The 25,368-nt window shown below is 51.0% G+C and overlaps 10 protein-coding genes across 10 annotated transcripts; 6 read left to right on the top strand and 4 right to left on the bottom strand.

The window, feature by feature from the left end:
• Positions 1-162: 162 nt before the first annotated feature.
• On the top strand, positions 163-1,509 carry BDV14DRAFT_204048 (uncharacterized protein; the record flags this gene model as incomplete). The annotated part of the gene is made up of 1 exon (XM_073774433.1): positions 163-1,509. One exon carries the CDS (start codon positions 163-165, stop codon positions 1,507-1,509), a length of 1,347 nt encoding a protein of 448 aa, XP_073624164.1.
• A 371-nt stretch (positions 1,510-1,880) lies between these two features.
• Positions 1,881-3,657, top strand: BDV14DRAFT_192471 (M20 family metallopeptidase; the record flags this gene model as incomplete). The annotated part of the gene is made up of 3 exons (XM_073771646.1): positions 1,881-2,806; positions 2,893-3,218; positions 3,590-3,657. The coding sequence occupies 3 exons, from the start codon at positions 1,881-1,883 to the stop codon at positions 3,655-3,657; spliced, it is 1,320 nt and encodes a 439-aa protein (XP_073624163.1).
• Positions 3,658-5,337: 1,680 nt separating this feature from the next.
• On the bottom strand, positions 5,338-10,016 carry BDV14DRAFT_211267 (ABC transporter ATP-binding protein; the record flags this gene model as incomplete). The annotated part of the gene is made up of 11 exons (XM_073776059.1): positions 5,338-6,191; positions 6,276-6,466; positions 6,522-6,637; positions 6,702-7,231; positions 7,306-7,475; positions 7,538-8,303; positions 8,359-8,505; positions 8,559-8,838; positions 8,904-9,560; positions 9,629-9,822; positions 9,894-10,016. The coding sequence occupies 11 exons, from the start codon at positions 10,014-10,016 to the stop codon at positions 5,505-5,507; spliced, it is 3,861 nt and encodes a 1,286-aa protein (XP_073624162.1). The 3' UTR covers positions 5,338-5,504.
• A 594-nt stretch (positions 10,017-10,610) lies between these two features.
• BDV14DRAFT_211264 (putative C6 transcription factor) lies at positions 10,611-13,327 on the top strand (the record flags this gene model as incomplete). Its single annotated transcript, XM_073776058.1, has 7 exons — positions 10,611-10,691; positions 10,749-10,772; positions 10,836-10,951; positions 11,004-11,838; positions 11,906-12,343; positions 12,437-12,693; positions 12,742-13,327. 7 exons carry the CDS (start codon positions 10,611-10,613, stop codon positions 13,274-13,276), a joined length of 2,286 nt encoding a protein of 761 aa, XP_073624161.1. The 3' UTR covers positions 13,277-13,327.
• Positions 13,328-14,381: 1,054 nt separating this feature from the next.
• BDV14DRAFT_181079 (amidase signature domain-containing protein) lies at positions 14,382-16,295 on the top strand. Its single transcript, XM_073770004.1, has 3 exons — positions 14,382-14,991; positions 15,048-15,861; positions 15,929-16,295. Exons 1-3 carry the CDS (start codon positions 14,583-14,585, stop codon positions 16,074-16,076), a joined length of 1,371 nt encoding a protein of 456 aa, XP_073624160.1. The 5' UTR covers positions 14,382-14,582; the 3' UTR covers positions 16,077-16,295.
• A 63-nt stretch (positions 16,296-16,358) lies between these two features.
• On the bottom strand, positions 16,359-18,051 carry BDV14DRAFT_204043 (major facilitator superfamily domain-containing protein; the record flags this gene model as incomplete). The annotated part of the gene is made up of 4 exons (XM_073774432.1): positions 16,359-16,556; positions 16,651-17,671; positions 17,743-17,862; positions 17,930-18,051. The coding sequence occupies 4 exons, from the start codon at positions 18,049-18,051 to the stop codon at positions 16,359-16,361; spliced, it is 1,461 nt and encodes a 486-aa protein (XP_073624159.1).
• A 593-nt stretch (positions 18,052-18,644) lies between these two features.
• On the bottom strand, positions 18,645-19,845 carry BDV14DRAFT_204042 (uncharacterized protein; the record flags this gene model as incomplete). The annotated part of the gene is made up of 2 exons (XM_073774431.1): positions 18,645-19,750; positions 19,800-19,845. 2 exons carry the CDS (start codon positions 19,843-19,845, stop codon positions 18,645-18,647), a joined length of 1,152 nt encoding a protein of 383 aa, XP_073624158.1.
• A 293-nt stretch (positions 19,846-20,138) lies between these two features.
• On the top strand, positions 20,139-22,306 carry BDV14DRAFT_204041 (C2H2-type zinc finger protein; the record flags this gene model as incomplete). Its single annotated transcript, XM_073774430.1, has 5 exons — positions 20,139-20,198; positions 20,250-20,277; positions 20,334-20,397; positions 20,450-21,061; positions 21,109-22,306. The coding sequence occupies 5 exons, from the start codon at positions 20,139-20,141 to the stop codon at positions 22,304-22,306; spliced, it is 1,962 nt and encodes a 653-aa protein (XP_073624157.1).
• Positions 22,307-22,761: 455 nt separating this feature from the next.
• On the bottom strand, positions 22,762-23,612 carry BDV14DRAFT_192466 (glutathione S-transferase; the record flags this gene model as incomplete). The annotated part of the gene is made up of 3 exons (XM_073771645.1): positions 22,762-22,917; positions 23,010-23,308; positions 23,375-23,612. The coding sequence occupies 3 exons, from the start codon at positions 23,610-23,612 to the stop codon at positions 22,762-22,764; spliced, it is 693 nt and encodes a 230-aa protein (XP_073624156.1).
• Positions 23,613-24,086: 474 nt separating this feature from the next.
• BDV14DRAFT_204039 (SDR family oxidoreductase) lies at positions 24,087-25,213 on the top strand (the record flags this gene model as incomplete). The annotated part of the gene is made up of 3 exons (XM_073774429.1): positions 24,087-24,109; positions 24,154-24,391; positions 24,449-25,213. 3 exons carry the CDS (start codon positions 24,087-24,089, stop codon positions 25,211-25,213), a joined length of 1,026 nt encoding a protein of 341 aa, XP_073624155.1.
• Positions 25,214-25,368: the final 155 nt, after the last annotated feature.

Genomic DNA, 25,368 nt, shown 5'->3' with positions numbered 1-25,368 from the left:
GCACGGTCATTATCTCTCTCCACAATATGCTTGCCGGTGCCGCCCACCAGTAGTTCTTCAGTGAGCCTTACAGCGAGCGATCATGAGGCAATTCGGTGCTTTCGAACGACTTTTGCGCGCCTGCACCATACCAAGAACCCAGACTACTCGATGTATTCAATTATGTTCAAAATCGCCAAGGGCTGTCCAATCGTGATGCACATGGTCCTCGCAGTCGGCGGACAGGAGATGGAATGTCAGCGCAATCTACGCATAGCCCACGAACGAGGGCCTACTTCTCCCTTGCGGCACTACTCCAGTGCACTTAGGCTGATGGCTTGCGTTATTGGAGATCAACACAAGGAGCAGCGCCACAGAGGATTCAATTTCGATTCGATATACACTGCTTTGTGGCTGATGCTACTGTATGAGCAGAAGACTGGTGATAAGAGGTGTGCTGGGCTTGTCAAGCATCTGGATGGAGCAGCCCTGATACTCAACCATGAATTTGGCGACACAGGGCTTCTACCAGCAACCTTTCCTGGAGGACATCAACAGCCGGCTCTATCGGCGACTACCCACGAATCGCCCCAGAGCAAAAAGCAGCTATCGCTATACGCTGCTCGGCTTATCATGTGGATGGTGCAGGTCGACATCGCGGCCGCAACATGCGGAGTCGGCGGCCAGCTCCATGGCACCATTGATAAGCTCCTGGGCACAAACACCAGCAGCAATAGACCAATCACTTCTGAGAGACCGACGGACTGGTGCACTAGTTCTCTCCAGGTCTTGGACAGGTTTGAGCACCTGCATCATTTTTCCAATCCACTCTACCGGACCCTGTGGGGTGCAGAATACCCACAAAGCGAGCTACTGCACGACGTGGAAAATAGAAACGTTTTCTTCTTCGAAGGTGCATGCGCACAGCTGCGATTCATGGTCGCTCAACTAGCCAGGGCCCAGAAGTGGGTGCGAGACTGCAACGACACCGACCGTGAGGCGACAGAGAGACAGGCCTCGGACGTGGAGGCTGCAATCGATAGCATCAGGGACCGCTTCGGCGATTTAATTGATGTTGCATCCTCGCTTTCCGTTGCTACAGACAACACGCATAAACTCGTCGCCAACCTCCGCCGTGTCGTACCGTTGTTCTATGCCGTAGACCTGTATTTCCTGTGCGTAAGGTCTGGTATCTGGAAGAGGAAGCGACTTGATCCCATGCGGCAAAGGCGAACTGAGGCTTTACGCCAGATCCTGAACCTAGCATATCAAGCACATAAATACGATGGGAAGGAAGCCATGGCACGAATAGCATGGCCGTTGTTCATGGCTGCGGTAGAGACAGAGGACCCCATGCAAAGGGAGTGGGTGCTGGGCCAATTTACTGCGATAAGTAAATTCGGGCTTCATTTTGATCGAGCGTATCGATCTTTGCTTCACATCGTCGAATTGCAAGAGAGAGATGGAGGGAGGGTGGATTTGCAGGAACTCTTGCGATCGGGGGACCTTGACCTGTTTGTTATCTATTAGCGACCACTATACAAACTCCTTGATAATCAAAATGTATAAAATAGCCTTAGGTTACTAGAGCCTGGTCAGTTAGTTCTTGATCGTCTAGATAGCCGACGATCGCTAAAGAGTGCGAGTGCATCGATGGATATGGAGTAGCCGACCATCGGCTAGGAAACGCCTTGGAGACCTGCATATTAAGTCGCCTCCACTGGCATTAACTCCTCCAACCAGTGAGAAGTAAAAAAGCATAGAAGTTTCATGTGCAAAGATGCTAGAAAAAAAAAACCTCTGTTAAAGGGTACGGTCCTCTTCGTGACTCGCTTTCTTCGTTCCTTGTCACATTGCTAACACTCCTGAAGAGAATATCGCGACCAAGCCAAACACTCAAGATGACCGTGACATTGACCGAGACCAAAACGACTACTCAAGTCCTCGACGAAGCGCGAGCAAGAATCGGTGCTCACATCAACGAACTGAGCCCATCCCTCCGCACCGAAGTCAACAAAGTCCTCCACGACAACCCAGAACTGGGCTACAACGAGGTAATCGCCCATGACACCTTGACCTTCTACCTCGAGAAACATGGCTTCACCGTTATAAAGGGTGCCTACGGACTTTCCACGAGTTTCGAAGCAACGCTGGACTCTGGTAAAGGTGGGCGGCTGGTTGTCTTCTGCGCTGAGTACGATGCTCTTCCTGGAATCGGGCACGCCTGCGGACATAACCTCGTCGCCACTTCATCCCTTGCTGCATTTATCAGTTCCGCCCGCGCAATCGTTGACCTAGGAATTGCAGGCCGTGTCCGCATTCTCGGGACGCCTGCTGAAGAAGGCGGCGGCGGTAAAGTCAAGCTCATCGAGGCCGGCGCTTTCAACGAACCAGGTGGTATCGATGCAGCAGTAATGGTGCATCCCATGGCCGCGGAGTCGCTCGGATTCTCTAACAGGAATCCCAAGATGGATTATGCTGGCCTGGCTGGCATGGAATCAATTGCTTCCCAGAAACTCCGCGTTGAGTTCAGGGGTCGCACTGCCCACGCTGCTGTTAACCCGTGGGACGGCGCGAACGCGCTTGATGCTGCCGTTGCGGCTTACAATAATGTTTCGATGCTGAGACAGCACATCCGGCCTGATGAACGGATCCACGGTGTATTTGAAGATGGGGGTGCCGCGCCAAATGTCATCCCGGAGTATACGCGGATGCATTGGTGCATTCGCAGTCCAACGGTTAAGAGATCTGAGGTACTCTTAAAGAGGGTGAAGGCGTGTTTCGAAGCTGGTGCAGCGGCCTCAGGGTGTGAGGTGAACTATATACCGTAAGCTTCCATATCCTTGCCGATTCCATGTCATTCATGGCCCATCAGAGAGAGTCCCTGCACTGACCTTTATATCTGTCTATCAGATCCCCAACGTACAAAGACCTGATCCCAATCGACACCCTCTGCACCACATACGCAGAAGAAATGTCCCATCAAGGCTTAGCCTTCCAGCCCCGCCAGATGAAACCCAGTGCCCTAGGCTCCACGGATATGGGCAATGTATCACATCTCGTTCCCAGCTTGCACGGCCTCTTTGCAATTCCCGTATCTCAGTCGGGTGTGTCCTGTCACAATCCTGGCTTTGCAGCGGCCGCTGCGACGGATGAGGCGCATGAAATTACTATGAAATGTGCGAAGGGATTGGCAATGCTGGCTCTGCGGGTTCTTCTGGATGAGGATGTCGCAGCAGGTATGAAACTGGATTTTCAAAATAGCCTGGCCTGAGTATGCAGGGGTATACTTTGGTTTAGCAAGTTTGCAATATACTCGGGAAAGCCCTCTTTGCTTTTGAGCAGTCATTGCAAAATTACCGAATTCTAAGAAGAGTGTAAACACCGCTAAGTCTTTCTACGGGCACGGACTATTTGGGCAGCCAGTTATAGCAAGCAAGCAGTAGAATTACCAGAGGGCACATAAAAGGAGTGTAATCTCTGGGTCGGCACGAAGGTATATACAAGTAGGTCCTCGAGTTACGATGCCTGGTTGAGCAAGCCATCAACAACATAGCAAGATAGACGAAACAAAAGTAACAGTATCTGCCTTAACTTCAACAATCAACAGTACCTCTCCACAAGCTCTGCATCCATTCACAAGCAACTGGATCTCTTCTCCTTCTATTAGCGCAGTAATCCTACACCCCACAACGGCGCCTAGTGAGTATCAGCCTGGTACCAGCACAAGGGCAACACTTAAAGCGGAATAAACAGCCATAAACAGCCACAATCAACGCACCTGACACGAGATATATATATATGTAGTCTAAACACACAGCCCCACAGAGCAGTGCTTCCCTGGAACCGGATGTCCGGAGGCACTGTTTCCTGCGCCGCTGTCTCCACCCGTCAAAGGCTTGTACCTTCCATGCGCTCCTTAGCGCCTGCCAAGCTGGTGCTTTTTGATTGCACCGTCGGGGCTGGAAAGACAGCCCGGACCGATGGGGATGCCAGTTGGGACGGGCAAGGGTGCCCTAAGCAACTGTCCCAGACTACCGGGATTCTCGCAGGTTCAAAGCCCTCCCTGTATCGCCAGTCTTTTGCTTGCTCCCTTTCCTGGCTTCCTTCTGATTTCTCTGTCCACCTACCCGTCCGCCCTCCCCCCTAACCATGCTTTCTATGTTGATTCTTGCAGCCATCCTCACTCTAACAGCAAGAGCAAAGGATGACGACAACCACTTCACAAATCCGTCCTCCTGGACGGGCATCAACCCGGAGTGGGAGCTAGGTGACACCCAAGTCATTGCGTGGAAGACAACACTAGACACGTTCAACATCTTCTTCTGGCAGCAGAGCATCTTCCAGGAGACAGCAGCAAGCCAGGGTAACGTTTACTGTACGTACTCTCTTCACCTTTTTCCAGTCCTTCAATTCTGTTCTACACTGTTGGTCGCGTCGTTAACCGTACCCCAAACGTTTAGCCAAGATCCACGCCAGCGACAAAGTCACAAACTTCACCTGGACAGTCCAGCTCTACGGTTTCGACCTGGACTACTCGAACGTCTTCTTCTTCTGGATCAACTCTGATACTCCAGAAGGCTTCACCTCGGCCTATTTCAACATTACCAAGCTGGACCCTACATCTAGTACATCCGACGAGACAGCCAACAGCACCTCCTCGAGCGCATCACCAATCACAACATCGGCATTGAACACAACCTCCTCGTCCTCCAGTCCCGCCGATACAGCATCGCCTTCCTCTCAACCCCAGACGACCGCCGCCGAAGACTCTGGGCTAGCAACAACAGACAAAATAGCCCTGGGTGTGGGACTCGGCGTTGGGCTTCCAATCCTAGCCGGCTTAGCGGTTCTTATTTGGCAGAGATCACGATCACACTCGCCAGCACCTAGCGCCTCTTTCAAGGGTGCAATTGACAATGCCAATATCTCGGACTCCGGCTCCGGCTTTGGGCCCGCAGAACTATTTGGAGGCCCAGCGCAATCGAAGCCCAAGTCGTCGACTTCAGCGAGGGAGGTCCCAGTGACGGGTACGGATGTGGATCCATCGCTTGTATACCCTGAGCTGCCGGACCGGCCAAATAGCTAGCGATGCTCGCTGAGATGAGTGGAGGGCGCTGCTCAGGAGGCTTGCTTATGTATATATGTCACATTCTTCAGAGACAATTCTTAACATTCAACCTTCCTCTGGACCTCCGGTTCGCTTCTGTTCCATTGGCTACCGACCTAGCTTACGGTAGGTAGCTAAGAGAGCTCAATTGACACGAACGCACGGTCTTGGCTCACCCTAGCGGTATCTGCTGTTATTCGTAGATCCGCCATAGAAAGTCAAGCCGAGATAAATCCAATCTATCGCTGTTCTAGGACTATAGTACAAATTGGAGAGATGATAGAAAAGTAAAAGACAGGTATGAAGATAATAGACTGAAAAGAAAAGAAAGATAAAAGAACAAATGACTCAATCCTGGATCAAGAGGATTCCAACACCACATTCAGCTGAACATCCCTCACCACGTTTCAAGAAATCAAGTAGCCCCATCTAACCTCTGCGCCTCACACATCTTCGCATACATACCATCCCTCCTAAGCAACTCCCCATGAGTACCAACCTCAACAATCCGACCCCCAAAGAAAACAAAAATACAATTCGCATCGCGAACAGTCGACAAGCGATGCGCAACTGCAATTGTAATCCTATCTCTCGAAGCCGCGGCCTCCATAAGCGCTCCCTGGACAAGTTTTTCCGACTGGGTGTCCAATGCACTCGTTGCTTCGTCGAGCAGAATAACGTTCGGATTGCGGATCAGAGCTCGAGCAATGGCGATACGCTGCCGTTGTCCACCTGACAACTGACTGCCCGATGTCCCGCACTGTGTATCTAGGCCGTCGGGGAGAGAGGATATGAAGTCCCATGCGTTCGCGGCGCGACATACTTCTTCAAGTTGTTCGTTTGATGCGCTCTCATTCGGTTCGAGGTCTGGTACGCCCTGCGAGATATTCTCGCGGATTGTTCCGGGGAAGAGGGTTGGTTCTTGCTGTACTAGTGCGACTTGGTTTCTGTAAAGAAGTGGGTTCATGGACTTTAGATCGGCGGATGAGTCGATTGTTATGCTTCCGCTTGTGGGATCGTAAAAACGTTCCAGGAGGGAAATCATTGTGCTTTTCCCGCAGCCGGAGGCACCGACGAAAGCTACGAAGTCGCCTTTGTTGACCTGTTTGATAGGGACGAGATGTTAGTAATTCTATTCAAGTGAGGGAAGCTTTGCAGGCTCTGATAGACTGAGTAAGCGACTTACCGAAAGAGATATGCCCTTGAGAACCCTATTGTCCGGTGCAAGGGGATACGAAAATTGTACGTCTTGAAAGTCGTAAGAGGTGCAGCCATTATATGGGCCCTTCTCGCGATTATCGTCTGTTTCAAGGATTGTTCCTTCAAGTCCACGAAGCCAGAAGTAGTAGTTGGCTGCCTGGTTTGCCTTGGTGAAACCTGAGTGCTGTTAGTAAGGTGATGCCGCTGCCCATGGACTGAGGTGCACGCTTACTGCTCGCAAAACTAAACGCCAACGCGGTAGCCTGGCCGGAGAAGTATACGCCCATGAATGAGACGATGAATTGGTAGAGGCTGATTTGGCCATCGTTGATCAGTTTTGATCCCCACCTGTTCACAGAATTAATCAACATTCGGTCTATACATTATATTTGGGTTGAAAGAGAAGACTTACCAGAAACCTAACGCGAGCACAAAGTACTCGACAGACTGCGTAAGAGAGAACCAACTCATCATATGGAACATTGGTCTACTCGCCTGCGAGATTGCGATGTCAAGCTCGTCAACGTACTTCTTCAGCACGGTGTTTTCGAGCGCGAGCGAAGAAACGGTGCGGATAGCCATGATCGTTTCGGAAGCCACCGACGCGCTGGCCGAGAGCCTTTGACCCATCTGCTCGTCCATTTTGGCCTCGAGTCTGACACGCGCATAACCGCCTATCATCATCGGTGGTAGACCCGCAAAGACACCGACTAGTCCCAGCTTCCAGGAGACAGCGATGGCGAGGATGCTTGACGCGACAATGTTGATTACTGACATGAGGATTATGGCGACGGTAAAGCCCATCAGCTCCAGGATTGCTTGCGGGTAGGAGTCTAGTCGGGTAACCAGTGCCCCAACGGTGTTTTCGGGGCGGTCGAAAAAGCGAAGGTCTTGACTAAGGAAGGAATCTAGGATCTCTCGTCGCATTTTTCGGCTTAGAGTCTAAGATTTGGTTAAAGATGGTCAGCACGAAAATGCTATCGTCATCGCTATTACTGGAAGCTTGGGATCCTTACCTGCGCGATTGTATTCGTCGACCAGCCCATGACAAAGTAGACGACTAGAATACCCAGGGACATAACGAAGAACATCAAAGCAATGAAGTTGCCGCGGGAGACAAAGTCCGGAGAGGTGAAAACACTCATGATGTTTCCTAGCAAAAGGGCCTGTCCCGGATTGACGGCGGCTATAAGGAACAAGGGTAAGCAAGCCTGCAGGGTCCGGAATTCGTCAGGGCCGAGTACTCACCTCCTGCAACGCATGTGGCCAACGTGACTCCAAACCAAGTCCATAGTTCAGGTGTTCCTCTCATGAGCTTCCATATGTTAGAAACAACGCCTCGTTTCTCGTACAGCTCGTGGTTCTCCCGGTCACTCAGTGTCGCCACCTGCTGAGCTTCTGTAGTTCGCATTCGCGAAAGCGAGTGGTTGCGAGCGGAATGCTGCCCTTCCTTGTCATCACCATCGTCGGAGGAATTGGTGGCTTCCGATCTACCATCTGATATGCTGTTGACGGGCGCGAGATCTTGGGCCTTAACGAGATTTGTGTAAATTCCATTCCTTACCACCAGTTCCTCATGACGCCCCTGTTCCACAATCTTACCCTTGGATATGACCACAATATTGTCAGCATTCCGAACTGTAGCCAGCTTGTGCGCAATAACAATAGTTGTTCGGTTCTTGCTAGCGCTGTCGAGAGCTTTCTGGACAATACCCTCAGCGTGAGGATCCAGCGCGCTCGTCGCTTCGTCAAGGAGCAGGATCTTGGGCTCGGAAATTACACTGCGAGCAATGGCAACTCGCTGCTTCTGTCCGCCCGATAACAAGCCACCCCTCTCGCCGATGCGCGTATGGTATCCCTGAGGTAGGTCCTGGATGAAGTCGTGCGCGAAAGCAAGCTTCGCCGCCTCTTGGACGCGCTTCATTTGGTCTTCTTCGGAGACGGCTTCCCATTCGGTGCCGACTAGGCCGTTTGCGATGTTTTCGAAGACGCTGCCATTGAAGAGTACGGGTTCCTGTATTGATTAGTTTAGTCTTAGTCTCTCTCGCTGTAGTTAGCGAGCGTCTCACCTGTTGAACTAGACGGACGTTGGTCCGCAGCCACTTGAGGTTAAGCTGGCTAATGTCCTTCCCGGCCAAGGTGATACTGCCTAAACTGGGGTCATACCATCTCTCCAGAAGACCGACGATCGTGCTTTTTCCCGATCCCGATGGACCCTGTTCTTGCTTAGCTGGGTGCAGTATAATTGAGTTGGGACAAAATTACTTACAACCAGCGCTGTGACCTTACCGGCAGGAATAGTCAGAGTAAAGTCCTCTAACACAGCGACATCTGGACGCGTGGGGTAACTGAAGTTGACGCTCTCGAGATTGATGCAGCTGGTAGACGCATCGGGCTTGTCACCCGACTCATCGAAAGGGTTAATCTCGGATTGCCTGTCAATGAGAGCGAATAGTTCGGAAGCTGCGGTTGTCGCGCGGCTGAACGTGACCAGGTTTGGCAGGATTTGCATGACAGTATTCGCGGCCATGATGACTGAAAATAGAACACTGAAGATTTAATCAGCCTGACAGGTTTTGAAAAAGCAGGAGTCACAAAGAGAGGGTAGACTAACGTAAAGACCGTTCCCAGGTCAGAGATCTCATCCCGATCAAGCATTGCAATGCCCTGCCAAAATGCCAAGCCCATCCCGGCGTAAACAACAAAGTACTGACCCCCGAACACAATGCCGTAAAGCTTGTTTTTTTTCATGCCCTGGCTATATGCATCTTGGAGATCGGAGTCGTACTTGGCTATCACCCTCGGTCGCAGGCTGAAGGCCTGAAGGGTCCTGATCCCTCCGAGTACATTCTCGGCGTAGCTTCCGGCCTGAGCGTAGACTTGTAGAATCTTGGTTTCGATCATTGCGTCTATACCGCCAGCCCCACCAAGGACTATGAGTAAAAGTGGCACCATGAAGATAAGGATCAAAGTCAGCTTCCATTGTGTGACGAAGGCGATGATGAAGGCCGCGATGAATGTAGATATGGCTTGAATGACGATGCCTAATTTCTCTGCGATTCCGGATTGAATAAGATTCCCGTTCGTTGTCGCTTGTTGGGAGATGGATCCAGAGCCACCCTTGTCGTAGTAGGCAATTTCTTGACCCAGGGCCGCTCGAAGATAGCTTTGACGGACGTTGCGGGTTAAGTGGTACGCGACGTAGGTGAAGAGGGAGGCATAGATATAGGTAGCTACAAGTCGAGTGATACCTATATAGACGAAGTAAAGACTATACCGCGTCAGTACTAGGTTATTGCCTCGAATGTGAAAATGAAACAAAGAAAATAGTGTTCTTACGCGGACGTCTGGACAGAGGACATGAAATTTTCGGGCATGGAATCCCCATCCGCAAAGCTGAAATCACTGAGCAGAGACAGGAAATGTCCCATAACCAAATTTACCAGGGCCAGGGCGACACCAGACGCAATGGCTGCTATGACAGCGATGCATTCGAGGGTATAGAGCTTGGCATCACCTAAGGTGAACACCCTCTTTAATAGTAGTCCAGGTCAGTCAGCCACTGAGTACAACAAGCAGCCACGACTGTGCTGATTGAACGTACCAATAGTCCATTCCCGCCTTTCTCGATTGCAGTGAGCTCTTCATCTTTTTTTGATTTGATGAGAATCTGAGTGTCGTTGGATTCGCAAGCACCTGTCTCGGCCGGGTCTGAAGGAGATATCATTCTGATTCTTATAAATTTTGAAGCTGAAATGGAAATAAGGCTTGGACGATTGAGACAAGTCTAGTACTCTGCTTGCTCAATTCAATAAATAGTGTCCTTCGAGGGAAGACGGCTAAAGAGTGACAAGAATATATATAACGAGACGAAAAGAAAAGTATTTGGACAGCGTGGAAGCACAGCCATCCCTGAGACCCAGCCATGATCAAATACGCGTCTTCTCATTTTTGCTTTTGGATTAGTTCGGAGGGTTGAGGCTATGTCGTCCGTTGGTGAGATGAAGATCAGGCAGTTGTGTTGGTGATGGCGCGGAGGCCGGAGCCCCGGGACGCCGAAGGTCACGACCCCCAGTGCCAAGCCTTGTCTCCGTCCTCCGTCCTCCGTCATCTCTCCCTTTCTCCCTTTCTCCCTCTCTCTCCCCCTCGCCTCTGCCTCTTTTCTGTCCTCTCTAACCAACGGCCCTTCCTGGCTCCGGTCATCATTCTTGCATCATTTCAGGGGTCTGTCAGTTCTCGAAGAGAGACAAATCCGATACAGCGTATTCGTATCAAACAGGACTTGGCGTGCTCCACCCGCGTCCTCAGGCTCTATCTAGGTATGCAGGAGGCCCCAAGGGGCTCGATCCCTCGAATTGGGGAAGAGGAGGACCGGAGCTCTGCTGCGGCTGAAAATATAGCCGTCAGTGTGATTCTACCTATCCCTGTGATGCTGTGACTGATAGGCATCTTTGAACAGTGTTATAGATGCCGCCAGCGCAAGGTGAAGACGGACATCCACCTCCCAGGGATGTACATCAGAAGCAGTGTCTAAATTATTGTTCAGGTGAAATGTGACCGACAAAGCCCGTGCTCCTTCTGTGTGAAAGCTGGGTCATCATGCTCATACGCAGCTGCCAAGCCTCGAGAGCGACGGCAGAGGGTGATGATCTCGAGCTCATAGTACGACTCTTCTTGACCGTAGGGGCACGTGGTGCAATGCTAAAGTTCACAGTGATTCAAAACTAGACGCGATATCGAGGAAAATTGATGATCTTGGTCTGAAGCTGAGTCGTCTAAGCCACGAGCCAACCAAGAGCGCAAACTCGAAGCCGTTTGATCTTGCGGAGGCTGTCAAGACCAACCCGGACAGCTGCTCGTCCTCTGCCTATGGACCAACGCCGGCTTCTTCCACGCTCGGCACTACCCCAAACCAAGGCCGTATACCTTATACTACCGATGGTGGCAGTCTTGGTGAGGCACAATATACCCCGTCAAAAGCAGCATACGAAGGGGAATCGTCGTTGTTCGCTCATGCTGTCTTCGCTAATCGATTTTTGGAGAACGCTATCGAGACGACGACCAATGCCGAGGTCGCCAATGAAATGCGAACTGTTCTCGACGATCTCAAGGCCGCCATCCACTCCGGAAACCAATCGTCGGATTCCATCGACAAACTGTATCCTCTTGCGAGTGCGATCCCACCCGGATCAACGATCCGCAATCTCCCCTTGCCACCCATCGAGAAAGTATTTGCGTGCTTGCGTATGGCTAAGGAGAACCCGCAAGTGGCTACCTTATGGCTAGGAGACTATATGAAGTCAAACCAATTTAACGACTATTTCATCAAAGTCGCATCTCCCGGCCCAGCGACCGAGGCTGATTTGATGATCGTCCATTTGGGTCTCTACTGGTTGTTCTGCGAATGCTCAAAGGTTGTGGATGAAGAAATGAGACAGGATTGCGATGCGCAGGCTTTGCTATGCGAGGCCAACCTTCAGACTGTCCTCACCAATCTTCGGTTTCATCAGCCAACGAGTATGGACTTTGCCTATGCGATGGGCATGGCGGTAAGCCTTTTCACTGTTTCCTACCACTGAGGAGAATGAATTCACCTCGACTAACACTGCCCATTAGCCAATGTACTGCCTCCAGAAAAGCAAGCCATCAGCAGCGTGGAATCTCATCAGCTCAGCTGCCCATATAGTGTTATCACTTGGATTGCAACACAATGCCCCGGCGGATGTTGAGGGACCGGAGGAAGTAGCTCGCAAGAGGACTTTGTTTTGGACCATCTACACGACGGAGAAGATGTTGTCCCTACGCTTAGGTCGCTCCTCGGCATTTCGAGATCAGGATATCACCTTGGCCCACCCTGGTATGGAGCGTCATGGCGGAAATTTCTTAGCCGAATTAGCTCCCGGCTGGATAACCAAGGCTAGCATACAGGGCCGAATATACGATGAGATATACAGTCCAGGAGCCCTCATGCAGCCGCAACACATCCGCACAGGGCGTGCTCGAGCGCTTGTGTTTGAGTTGGAGGCTGCCATGGCACATGACCAAGAGGTCCATGTGAGTATACCCCTAGGGCATACGCCTGCAGAACCATTGGGATCTTTCGTCCCGTCTCTCCCCAGGTTGATGCCAAACGTTGACTGATATTAGGATCAATACGAGGCTAGAAAAGGACAGGTTCTAGGACTCGATTACCATGAAATAGCCAGACGGGCGGACAGAATACGTGGCCTTTCGATGCTCACACTCATCTACCGTAGTATACCTCCCCAAAAGCCATCGATGTCCGCCTTTTGTCAAGATTGTATCGATGCCGCGAGAGCTACTCTTCAAGAGCAAGATCGATGTGTTGCTGCGATCACCAGAGGCCAAGAGAGGACCGTTCTCCTCGAAGCGTACATAAACTGGTCTGTTGCCAATGTATCTCCCAAAAGGCCCAGTCTAATGGATTACAGGACTATCGCCCAGTCTCCGTTCATTGCCTTTATTGTCATGTTCTGTCATATCATAGAGACGTCAGAGGCCTCCGACTTACAGCACCTGAGGGGCCTTGTCGAGACGCTCGAGTCTGCTTCTAACCTTCGCGGGCACAACACTTGCGACCGGCAGCGTCGTTTATTCAAGGCGCTTTACGATGTCGCCGGCAAGTATGTTGAAGTCAAGTCTCGGACGGTCGGTGGACGAAGAGGGTTTTCGCGTTCGACAGCCCCGCAACAGTATCCTGATACCTCCGCCAGCGGGAGCGCGAATGATTTCGGCTCTGGACACAACACGACGGTCGCTTCGGCTACGACTCACGGCGAGGCAATTGATGCTGTGGACTATCCCAATCAAACATCGTTGCAACACCAGGGAACAGGGTTCTTGTCAACGGCGTTCGCTGACCCCGCCTTGGGAGAAATGGACATGGAGATTGACTTCTCCGGGATCCAACTCTGGGACTGGTATAATCAGAATCAATCCATGATGAGGATGCTAGAGGACATATAAGACCGAATCGAGTTGGACAAAAGAGCCGCCGAACTACCGAATGCGTCGGCCTTGATCTTCGTATATCGACTCCCACAATGAGATGTGAGTCTTTTGTCTGGCTACCGACTATAGTGCTTGGTGGCTGTGCGGACTCTTCTCAACACGGAAGGTACGATCGCAACGGCGCCCATCGTAGCTTCCCACTTTACACCGATACCTGCTCTGCGGATCGGGAAGGAACGGCCTGCTTGCGACCAGCAACGTACCTGCTGTATGTCGTGGTCGCTGACCTGATGCATACACGGCAGCTTGTATTGAAAAAAGGGTCAAAGAGTAGCAGCAAAGATATGACTGCTAGTTTCCAATTATGGCGACAAGATTGTCCCAAGTGCGAGTCCCACTCAGCTAGGAAGAATTTGGGGACTTATATGCTGGTTCCTTGGCGTATTGGTCCTTTTGTTGGAAAATTTACGCCCATTTCTCGCCTTTTCTGTACACTTTTGGTTTTTCTTTTCCCGGGCTTGTGTGACTAGGTACTTCGACACGTCTTCCTCCCTCACTTTCTCGCACTCCACCTTGCGTCTGTCACCCACTCCTTTCCCCTTTGCTCTCCCTCACTTCCATTTTCTTGCTTGTACCCACAGATGAGACTGGCGATTGCCTAAAGTCAGGCCCTTATTGCCAACATCTACTCATCTCCCCAGCACTGGGCATCAACACAATCTCCAAGACGCGGGTGGTAAATCAGAGAAGCATGGCCCTTAGAGTCTTGCTATCTGCTCTAGCTGTTGTGATAGCCAGTGCGTCATTGTATTCCAACCATGGCCAAATATTCTTCCAAACGAATTGGAACGTGATGGCACACGCGACCGAGATTCGACATTTCCCGAGCTTATATGAAGCCGATATTGACACTCTTGTACGGGGTCTGGATCGCAAAAAGTTCAGCAGTGTCGATCTGGTCAAGGTAGACTCCTTTATTTCCTGGATCCAGCAACAACACCACACCTGATATGCTTAACAGGCCTATATTGCTCGTATCGATGAAGTCAATGATGCTCTAAGCGCGGTTGTTGAAATCAACCCGGATGCTTTATCCAGCGCTGAGGCGCTGGACCACGAGCGTTCGGAGGGTGCGGTTCGTGGGTAAGAATACCAAGCAAAACAACTGCGCTGGGACTAATGAATCAGTCCCCTGCATGGAATTCCCATTTTGATCAAGGACACAGTATGACCTCCACCATCCATACATGTTCGACTCGGTTTTAAAGTCAAGGGTACGGTCAAGCTAACAACGTTGAACTAGATCGCTACCAATGATAGCATGAACAACACCGCTGGATCCTACGCACTCGTTGGAGCAAAGGTTCCTACTGATTCAACGGTCGCAAGAAAGCTCCGTGAGGCAGGAGCCATTATACTAGGCAAAACCAATCCCAGCGAATGGAATAGTTACAGAATCTTCGATTCCAGTAACGGCTGGTCTGCTTATGGTGGACAGACCTATGGGCCGTTCTATCCTCACCAAGATCCTTCTGGAAGTTCGAGCGGTAGCGCGGTGGCTGCTACGTACGTGACCTACCCTGCTCCCTGTACCTATCTCGATTTGTCCCAAAGGCGCCGCCAACTTTGCAATTCAAGTCTAGGGTTAGTAACGGTATGTTTGGGTGGAGAAACTTCTGGGTCTATCATTGACCCCGCCAGCTACAACAACATTGTCGGAGTGAAGCCAAGTATGTAGAACACCCATTACTTTGGATTGTAGATCTACAGAGGCTAAGGCTGGTAGCTGTTGGACTAACATCCCGTTACCTCGTTATCCCCCTCAGCGAACACATGGACACTATCGGCCCAATGACGAAGACTGTGAAAGATGCCGCACATGTTCTACAAAGCATCACCGGTGTCGACCACCTCGACAATTATACCTCTGCTATTCCGGACAACGCCGATCTCGACTTCGTCGGGGCTTGCAATTTCTCGGCCCTGGCAGGCTCCCGACTGGGCGTGCCTCGCAACGTTATCTCACTAATGTCAAATAGAGACAACACCACAGGACCGATGGTCGAAGGCTTCAACAGAACCCTAGATATTCTCTACTCAGCAGGTGCCGTCATCATTGAAAACGCCGACACCGACTTCCCTGCGGCAGAAGCCTATCTCAACGACAGCCAACTAAGCGCCCAGATCATGGGGGCCGACTTCGTCGTAAATCTGCAAACCTACCTATCGCAACTAACCCACAACCCCCAAAACATTACGAACCTTCGAGATTTGCGGCAGTGGACCCAAGAAAGCCCACTAGAGGGATACCCCGACAAACCCACGGAACTGTGGGACGCCGCCCTGAACAACTGGAACAACACCGAGCCGGGTTTCTGGCGCGCTTACCAACAGGGGCTTTACTATGGAGATGAGGGAGGTCTGCTAGGTGTGATTAGGCGGAATAATCTCGACGCCGTGCTCCTGCCGTCGCCTTTTGCATGGGATTGGGCTGGTGTTGTTGGGGCGCCGATTGTTTCAGTTCCTATGGGGGCCATGCCGCCTAGTCAGGCGGTTGTAGTTGATCCGAATGGGTTGGTTTCGTCGTCTCCGAATATACCGTTCGTATACTTTTATTCTTCTTTTAGTAATTATGCCAGACCCATACTGACTTGCATGGTTACCTAGATTTGGCTTGAGTTTTTTAGGTGCGAAGTTTAGTGACGCAAAGCTCATTGGCCTCGCGTATGCTTTTGAGCAGCGCACGATGGTTCGAGATACGGTCCATCCGTATATCAAGCCGCGAACGGATCTTCAGGATTTTGCTGGAAGATAGGGACTATGAGTGCAGTTTCAAGGAGTAGTGGTAGAGGGAGTGGTCGGCCGGGCTAAGTCGGAACAATATACGATAATGAAGGACACATCTACCCTACCTATGGACCGCATTGTCCTCTGGTACATGTAAACTTCCTTACAATTGATTGGGCCTTCAGAGCCCTAATTTCGAGTGTGAGTAGTGCAATCACATTTCTTTCTCCGATGACGCATTAGGAACGTTTCATCATCCCATAAAAAAGAATAAGCAACAAAGGCCTCAGAATAGCAGCTCGCGCAGTCTTCAAACCTTACAAACAGCTGCACCCTTGACATCTTCACTACCTGTATGCTCCCCGATTCCTTGCCCAACAGAAGATCCCTCAACTCCATCAAGGACCTCGACAGTAGCCCTCTTCGCTTGCCTTCGATCCGACACCACCAGCACAGTCGTCCAAACCGCAAGACCCGCCCCGACTCCAATTATCGAGTACATCCCCCTCTGCGGCAAACCGTCAGCAACGTCCAATACTCACCTGGAAGGAAAAAAAAAAAAAAAAAAAAAAAAAAAAAAAAAAAAAAAAAAAAAAGCTTACCGTAAACTCCGGCGCATCATCCGCCCGAAAAAACACAAGCGGCCACCAAGCCTGAAAACAATTCCCCGCGGCATTCATGCACGCAATAACAGCTGCTCTCTGCGCCGCAGGCCTACCACGCATACTATCATTCGCCCAAGCAAAGAACGTCGTCTGGATGCAGTAGACTGTACCGGCCCAATAATAAGCCGCGAATTTCGTTGCGATGGTCGTGGGGTTAATCAGGATCATGACTGCATTGGCGATACAGACGATGGACACGTAGTATCCTGATACCCAGCGGAAGCCGAAGATATCCGTCCCAATTGCCCAGAGCAGTGTACTGAAGATCCCGACTCCTTGGACTGCAGCAGGCCAGTTGTTCATTTGGAAGACTGTGTAGTTGCGCTCGGGGTGGCCTTGCATGTAGAGGTTTAGAAGGGACTGGTTTGATTGAGATTCCGAGCAGTTTCCCAGTATCCAGAGGATGCAGAATGCGTAGAAGGGCCAGGATGTCACGAGGTTCATCAGAAATCGCTTCGTCAATATAGGCTCGCCTTCGGGAGGCGGTGGTGTCCTTTGCACGGCTAATTGGCGCTCCTGCGGCGTGAGATAGAATGCGCTTGTTGTGGCGGGTGTATCCGGGAAAAAGATGTATCCGTATATAGCCACAGGAAGCGTGATGATCCCCGAGATAATAAAGAGCCATCTCCACCCAGGCAACCCATGTAATCCATTCATAGAACTGTATATGCCAGCCTGCAGGAACCCACCGAACATCCCTCCCGCAAGCCCACTAGCCGTGAACAGGCCAGTTCGCTGTCCCAATTCGGACTTGGTATACCAGGACCCAAGAATATACTGCGTTCCTGCAAAAATGCAGGACTCGAAGTAGCCCTGGAAGAAGCGGATTGCCATTAGGTGCTGTGGTGTTTTTGCCGCGGCGTTGACCATCGTTAGTAACGCCCATATTGTTATCATTGCGGGGAAAAAGTGGCGTGGTTTGAAGCGGGTGAGGAGGAGATTGTTTGGGACGATGCCGCTGTTGATTTGTTTGGATTAACCTGAATTCCTCTTGTAGTGGGGATTTTAGTTGGAACGGGACAGCCATACATGAGGTATCCAACTGCATACAACGTCGTAACAGTCGTCAACTGCGCGCCCTCGAACCCTAGATCTTCTCGCATGCCTGAGACATAAGCCTGTGTTACACTCGCGCGGTCGAGGTAGTTCCTGTCCACCACAAGCAAGGATTAGCAATCTTCTATATCATCATGACAGAGGCTTGGAATTAACGAACGTAAAATAAGCCAAACAGCAAAACGTCAGGATAAAGAAATCGAGTTTTAGCACCAGCTTCCGCTCCAGAGGGGTCTGGTTGGCCTTGGTAAAGTATTGGCGTATCTGAGCTAGGGCTTTCATGGTGATGGTTTTTCTATGGTATGACGTTGCTAGTAGCAGGGTGAAGAGGGAAGAAGATGGGTGTTGCAATAGCCAACAAAAATGACGCGGGACCGTCAACTTTAAAAATGGAAAGTCGAGAGGAAAGCCTCAAATGAGCCCTATCAATCTGTTTATCTGGGCCAAGGTATTGTTGGGTGGTTGGTTGGTATTGGCATACATAGTTTGTGATGTTTTCCTATCTTTGGAATGGGAGGACATGGATTTAGCTTTGTGGCGCTCCGCTGAGATATATCTCTAGATTATCAGAAATAGATTAGAATTTGGAGTAACAGGCAAGGATCTCCGTATCACCCCGGACTCCAAGAGTGGAGAGCAAAGGTGCTAGGAGGAGCGCCGACGATAAGGCTAGGGCTAGTTCGGTCTATCTGATAGGTTGTCCGGTAGGTGAGAGTGGACAGCATAAGTCTTGGGGCGAGACTTGGAGAAGAGGAATTAGTTAGCAGAGCCAGTGAAGTCCGTGTAGAAACTGCTTATCATGAAACAATTGCATTGCGTTGTGGCATTCTGGGTACGAAGAAGTGAAAATAAGACTACCTAGATAGTGTAGAAGCCTACGCCTTTAACTGCGGCACATAAACCTCCCTAGGAACATCATCAAACTTGCCCAAACTCCTATGCCCCTCTGGATCCGGATACTCCCCAGCAAAGAAATCCGCGTGCTTATCTGTATCCATGGGTCGATCAATATCATACTCGTAGCGCTTCCAGCCATGCTTCCTTGCGTCCAGGTAATCAGCCATACAGAAAACACGATCATCCATAGGCTTATCACGGGCCAACCGCTTGAGCACGGGGGAATTATGTAGAGGAGAGAGTTCCTTCTCATCAGCCGGGCGCGCGAAGTAGATTACGCCGATCCGGCGGAGATGGCGCTGGGAAGGGGGCGGTTGGACCACACGGTGGATGGTTGCCTTGAAGAGTCCGCCTGTAAGACGTTCAAGAGCCTCACCAAAGTTAATGACTAGCCCCTTTGGCTGGTGGCGGACCCAGCGGAAGACGCCATCCGTGTGGTCGAGGACTTGCAGGGCCGCGATGGGCTGCGAGAAGAGAAAGGTCCAGCTGCCCCAGTCTGTGTGGCCCGAGAGGAAGATGTCGCGGTATTTCTCGCTCTCTTCTTTCGGGCGTGGCTCGCACATCATGTAGCGGATGTACTCGGTTTTGGAACCACCTGGCGCATGAGTCGCGTGGATTTCTTCCTCGGGGAGCTCGAGGACCATGGCCATTAGGGTGAGGAGTTTCTTGAGGATGTTGGTGCGGATGAATTGCATCACTTCTTGAGTTTCTTTCAGATATGGGCGCATGATCTCAGGGTGCGGGCGGTTCTTAGGGCCGTGGACCAGGATGTTGTAGTGGTCCAGTTGCTTAGGGAAACCGCCCTTGTGCCCTAGAGGACCGGCTGGCTTGTACCCGACGTAGAGACCGCGGGCGTCTTCTTCGGGAGTAACTTCGTAAGGTGCCTTTTCCTCAGGAGGCAAGGTCATCATGGCGTTTGCGATCTGCATTTGGCGCTGATAGACCTCGTCGGAGATGCCATGGTTGGTGAGAGTCAGGAAACCGTGGCCAACTGCCGCTTCAAAGAGGCTGGCAGCCAATTCTTGACGGCCTTCTGGAGTCTCAAACTTGGCCAGATCAAGGTTGACTAGAGTCACATAGTCCACTGTATTCTTATCAGTATACATGAGTACAATGTGAGGACGTAGACTTACGTGGCTCCTTGCAGGGCTCGGCGGGGGAATACGGAGGAAGCGACATCTTGGTGAGATTGAGTTGGGACAATCGTTATCTCAAGCCCCTAACTTCCAAGATTTGACGCCCTTAAGTATAGACGAGTGCATGATCATATGCATCCGATGGGGCCCAGACTACCGATCTGCGTCCGCCGGCGGTGCTCCAACAGAGAGACCAGCCAAGCGCAGGATGGAGATATCAAGCTCAGTTCTTATCTCTGGCTCCTCTAGCTCCTCCTACTCCTCTCACTCCTCTTTTACAAGGAGGACGCCCCGCATTCTTGAACTCCATTTTTCTCCACCTGTGTTGGTATCATGATGGACGACCAAGTAAAGCCCTTTTCGTGTTCCGCCTGCAATGGTCGCTTCACAAGGCAGGTATGACTGTACTCCATCAGTGCCCTGGGGTCTTGGATCTGACCAAAGCAGGAGAATTTGACTAGACATATCGCTTCAGGTCGGTGTCCCTACTAGTGCTTGTTGGCTACAATCCGTCATGCTCATCCCTTGCAGTTCATAGACGGTCAAATCTCCGCCCATTTCCATGCCCGCAATGTGATGTGAGCTTCTCGCGAAGGTGAGTATTTTGCTCTCGAGAAAGCAGTATAACATCATACTTATCGTTGTAGTGACCTGCGAAAGCGTCATATAAGGAAATATCACCTGCAGGAGACCAGTCCACCGACCATTAAAGTGACGGAGAACGCGAAGCCTCTAGTTACTCCCAAGCCACTTTCAACGCCAAACGGTAGCATATCATGGCTTTTCAAATTACCCTTGTTCATATCCGCCTACTTTCAAAAATTCCAAACAATATTCCCAATCATCCATCAACCGACCTTTGACACAGCCTCAACCCAAGAGCCGTTGTTGCAGGCAGTCGCTTGCATCGGTGCAGTCTACCATTCCGCTGGCGAGCACCATGAGATTAGTGTTGCGCTCATGCAGAGCGGCCTCCAGTCATTGGATTTATACGTCGAAAAGAACGGATGTGCAGGGTTTCGTGAAATCTGGGTAGTCCAAGCGTATGTGCTCTTTGCGTACTTCGCCCTCCACAGTTGCGATGATACGCTCTTTGCGACAGCGCTCAGCATCCACCGTAAGCTCGTTGATGCTGCAAGACAATATCAGCTACTTCAGGACAATACCATGTTGGGCCAACCGGACCTAGAATCTTTAGTTGTTGGTGTATCGGTGGAACAAGACTGGCGTCTGGCCATCCGAAGCGAGGCGCGGAAACGGTACGCTGCCCCCAAGTCGTGAAGGAGACACCTGCTGATTGTGAAAGTGCAATGTACTCGTTATACTATCTCGACGCCCAGATGTCTGTCTGCTGCAATCTCCGACCACTTCTCAACGCACTCGAACTCAAATACGAGCTTCCCTGTGCTGACGATCTCTGGTCCGCACCAACTGCCACGGCCTGGCAGGTACTGATTCTCGCCCAAGACGACTCGCTGCTGAATGAAAGGGACGATGACGCTGCGAATGCTGATCCGCGACCGGCGGAAGGTGATTTGTATAGTAGCCTCATGTATCTGATGAGCCCGAGCGAGCCGGGAAAGCGGCTGGGTTTATTGTGGGCCTCACCTTTTGCGGCTCTCATGTTGGTCATGCAGATTCAGATGATGGTACGGGACCTCGTACTAGGCAGCACCTTTCTATATCACAATATTCGGGGCGCCGATGCGGACCGACATACACTTTCCATAATCTCCGAGCCGGGTCGTGCTCAGGTTATGCAGGCGCTGGACGCCCTGGCAGAGCTGATGCCGTCTCAAGCCGCACAGCAAAGTTCAATAGCAACAACTAGCAGTTATCCGGTGGATCCGCGGATTTGGAATCATGTTTGGGTAGCCTGGCACTACACCGCGCTGAGCCTAACACACCAAGATGGTCTGTTGACCAACGGGATCGTCGAGTATAGTCTACCCACGGCTATCTCCACAGCCTGGGAGCTAGGGAAGCCTCGCGCAAAGCCACTACGAGACGTATATGAAGATCGCGATCTCATCCGAGTGACTGCGAGTTTAGAGAATATTCTCCGCCTGTTGACACGGTCGGGCTTGAGTGGTAATGCGGATAGGGATGCTGGCGCCGAAGACCCGTTCACGACGATGCTAGGCTTTAAAGCGTGCTTGATTGGCTGGCGCACAGTGAGGCTTCTAGCACTAACCCTGGGATGTCAAGAAAATGTTGGATCTTCTGGGAGTGTTTATGCGCTTTCGGCAAAGGTCTTGATGCACAAGATCCTCGAATCAGCATCACTGGGTGGTCATGGTGGCCAATACCGACGGGGAAGCGTAGGGTCTGGGGATACCCCTCATAGTATCTCGAGCTTTGCAATCCTGAACGACTCCGAGAGCCAGTACCTCGAGCGAGTGGAAAGGGTTCTTAGTGGGAGGAATACGTGGCCGGCGGCAGCGTGGATTGGGGCAGTCTTCACCGAGACAAAGACGTATGGTGGTGGCAGTGGTCAGGTTTAGACAAATGGTAATGGTTTCTCTAGGCTCAGCGTAATTAAATGTTTCGGAGGGTTAATAACTAGTCTTGTTCCCGGTTCCAAATTTTGTGGTGTTTAGGTGGTTGTCGATGAGCCCTCCATTGGAGTTCGGCACGACCAACAATGCAAGGGGGAGCTACAACCCTCACCACGCATTCCAGGGAAGGCCCGTATGTAGAAAGTTGCAACCCACAAATCTCAATCTGGAAAGAGCGACCCTGGCCCAGGACATGGTGCAACGGAAAAGGAACGAGGTTATACATTGATATATTGAGCACGTTTTGCTGCAGACCTGAAAGAACTGGGAAAGACATCCGCCGACTTGGTTAAAGGCGGGAATGTTAAAGATCGCTTGCCAAGAATAAATGTAAGGGCAAGATAGATTGTGGTTCTGATATTTTTTCTTCAACAATCGTGCCATGGTTAGGGTTCTCTCCGCTACAACCCATCGTAATCAGGGTACGTCCCACTAGCAACCTCCTTGATAACATTAGACCCCAAGATACTATCAAAAATCCCATCCTTGTCATTGCGGATGCGCATATAGTACTCATGCACAATAGGGTGCTTCTTAGCCCAAGATTTAGTGAAGACCTGCAAAGAAAACAGTTAGCACGGACGGAATTCACCAACGAATTACTGCCATTCTCTATGGCTGAAAGGAGAAAGGAAAAGTGAGAACATACATATTGATACCCCCTGGCCAATCCCGAAACAACAAACAAATCCGCAAGGGTTAAAGTCCCACCAACAAGGAACTCCTTCCCCTTAATCTCCTTCTCAATCGCGCGGACAGTGAGTTCACAACCTTCTTCGAGCTTAGCCAGGATCTCAGGGCTAGATGGTGCTTTGCCGATAATAGGTTGGATCCAGGCCATGATTGGTGGGAGGAGCTCGTAGTTTGTGAATGACGCCCATCTCAGCACGGTCGTTTCTTCGCGCAGGTTTGAGCCGTGCAGGGTTGATTTGGGGTCTTGATGGGAGACTGCCGCACATCAATTATTAGCAAGGGTCTCAGCGACGAGGGGGGCCCTGTAGATGTGGCGCATACGAAACCAGGCAACGGCATTACTCTCATAAACGCAGAATCCGTCTGTCGTCTCGAATGCGGGGACTTTGCCAGTGTGGAACTTGGAAAAGTATTCCTCGCCGACTCCGCCTTTCTCGGGGTACACCTTTATCGGGAAGGCATTCACGATCTCGACGTCTAGGTTTAGGTACTTGGCGACGAAGAGGACCATTGTGGACCGTGGGGCCTTGGGGTATGTGTATAGTTTGCCGAGGGACATGGTGATGGTTGGTCGAGGTATTGTTGTACGCTATTGTGGGGATATTCTCAAGATGTTTCTCATACAATCGTCATTACAGACAGGAGGCAATAGGTCTATTGTTATACTCTACAACATCTGAAATTCTCGTGAGGAGCTCCATAACTCCAAGTCCCCCACGCAGCCCAGATCATTTTACGCGGGCGGTGCTGGAGGGCCGGGAGGAGCTGAGGTCATACTAGAGAGAGGAGGAGCACGAGGATTAAGGAGGAATAAAAGAGGAGTGCACGATAACCCTGTAAAGACCACGAGATAGTGAACCAAGAGGACTCCACGCGGAGTTGATAAGATACTACTAGTGGAGCGCCTCCCAAGACCTCAAAATCTCCAACGGACATTTACCATGTCTTACTCCAACTATCGCCTACTAGTAGACCCCTCCATATTTGCTCGCCATGCCACCCACCTTGTCTGTTTCTTAAAAGTTCTTCAAAAATGCCGTTGATCATGGAAAACTCGTGAGTCTTCCTTATATACACTGTGCCCAATGCTGACAACCCAGGTACACCCTCGTAACCGGCGCAACAGGCCTAATAGGCGCACACGTCGTCGACAATCTCCTCGAAAAGGGCCACAAAGTCCGAATTGTCGCTCGGTCGCCCGAAAAGGCCGCAGCATTTCTTAAGGCCAGAGCAGAATATAAAGACAAACTCGACGTATTCTTCATCCAAGACCTCACGGATGATGGGGCGTTCGATGGTGCCGTTAAGGATGTTACGGGGGTTATCCATATTGCCAGTGTATGTTTTCATGGTACGGTTTGCATGCCTCAAAGGCCGCTAACTTGGATTACCTAGCCCCTGAATTACACCGTAACAAACAACGAACAAGCCCTCATAATCCCTGCAATCCAAGGCGTGCGATCCATCCTCCGCGCAAGCAAGAACACAGCCATCAAGCGCATAGTTCTAACGTCCTCATTCGGCGCTGTACTCGATATGTCCCGCCCAGAAGAAGAAGCATACACCTACTCCTCCACCGACTGGAACCCCATCACATACACCGAGGCCGCCTCACCAAGCGCAACAGCGCAAGACGCCTACCGCGGTTCCAAGACATTTGCAGAACAAGAAGCGTGGAAGTTCATGGAACAGGAAAAACCATCTTTTGATCTTGTTACGCTGTGTCCTTCTATGGTTTTTGGTCCCTTAGCCAGGGACCCGACTTCCGTGAGTGAACTGAACGAAAGTAACAAGAACCTATGGAAGATTATGAGCGGGTCAGCAGATGATGCACTCCCGCCCTGCCGATTCAATTTCTGGATTGATGTTCGTGATCTTGCGGAGGTGCATGTTTCTGCGCTTTTTAGTGAGAAGGTTGGTGGGAAGCGGTATTTGCCTATTTCGAGAGAGCCGTTTACGTATCAGGGTGCGTCGGAGGTTATTCAAATGCAATATCCAGACTTGGAAGGCAAGATTCCGAATAGCCAGCAGGCTGTTAAGACGCATGTGGGTGTGGACTTTGACGATATGGAGAGGGATTTTCCGGGTGTGGTTGCGAAGTATACGTCCTTTGAGAAGACTGTTAAGGATTTGGCGGGGCAGTTGAAGGGGTTTTTGTAGCTTCTGTATGTACTGCGGTGGTCTTTCTTTGAATCTCGCATTGTTGTGCATCGGGAATAGGGATGCAGGAAACGATAGAACGGCGCCAGCCATATCTAGATCTGCACGACACATACCGCGTCCGTGATCCAATTCCAGGTCCTATAGTCAGCTCT

Source organism: Aspergillus stella-maris (assembly GCF_047715825.1).
Source record: "Aspergillus stella-maris strain CBS 113639 unplaced genomic scaffold BDV14scaffold_68, whole genome shotgun sequence".
NCBI lineage: Eukaryota > Fungi > Ascomycota > Eurotiomycetes > Eurotiales > Aspergillaceae > Aspergillus > Aspergillus stella-maris.
This window is presented reverse-complemented; position numbering and strand designations above follow the sequence as displayed.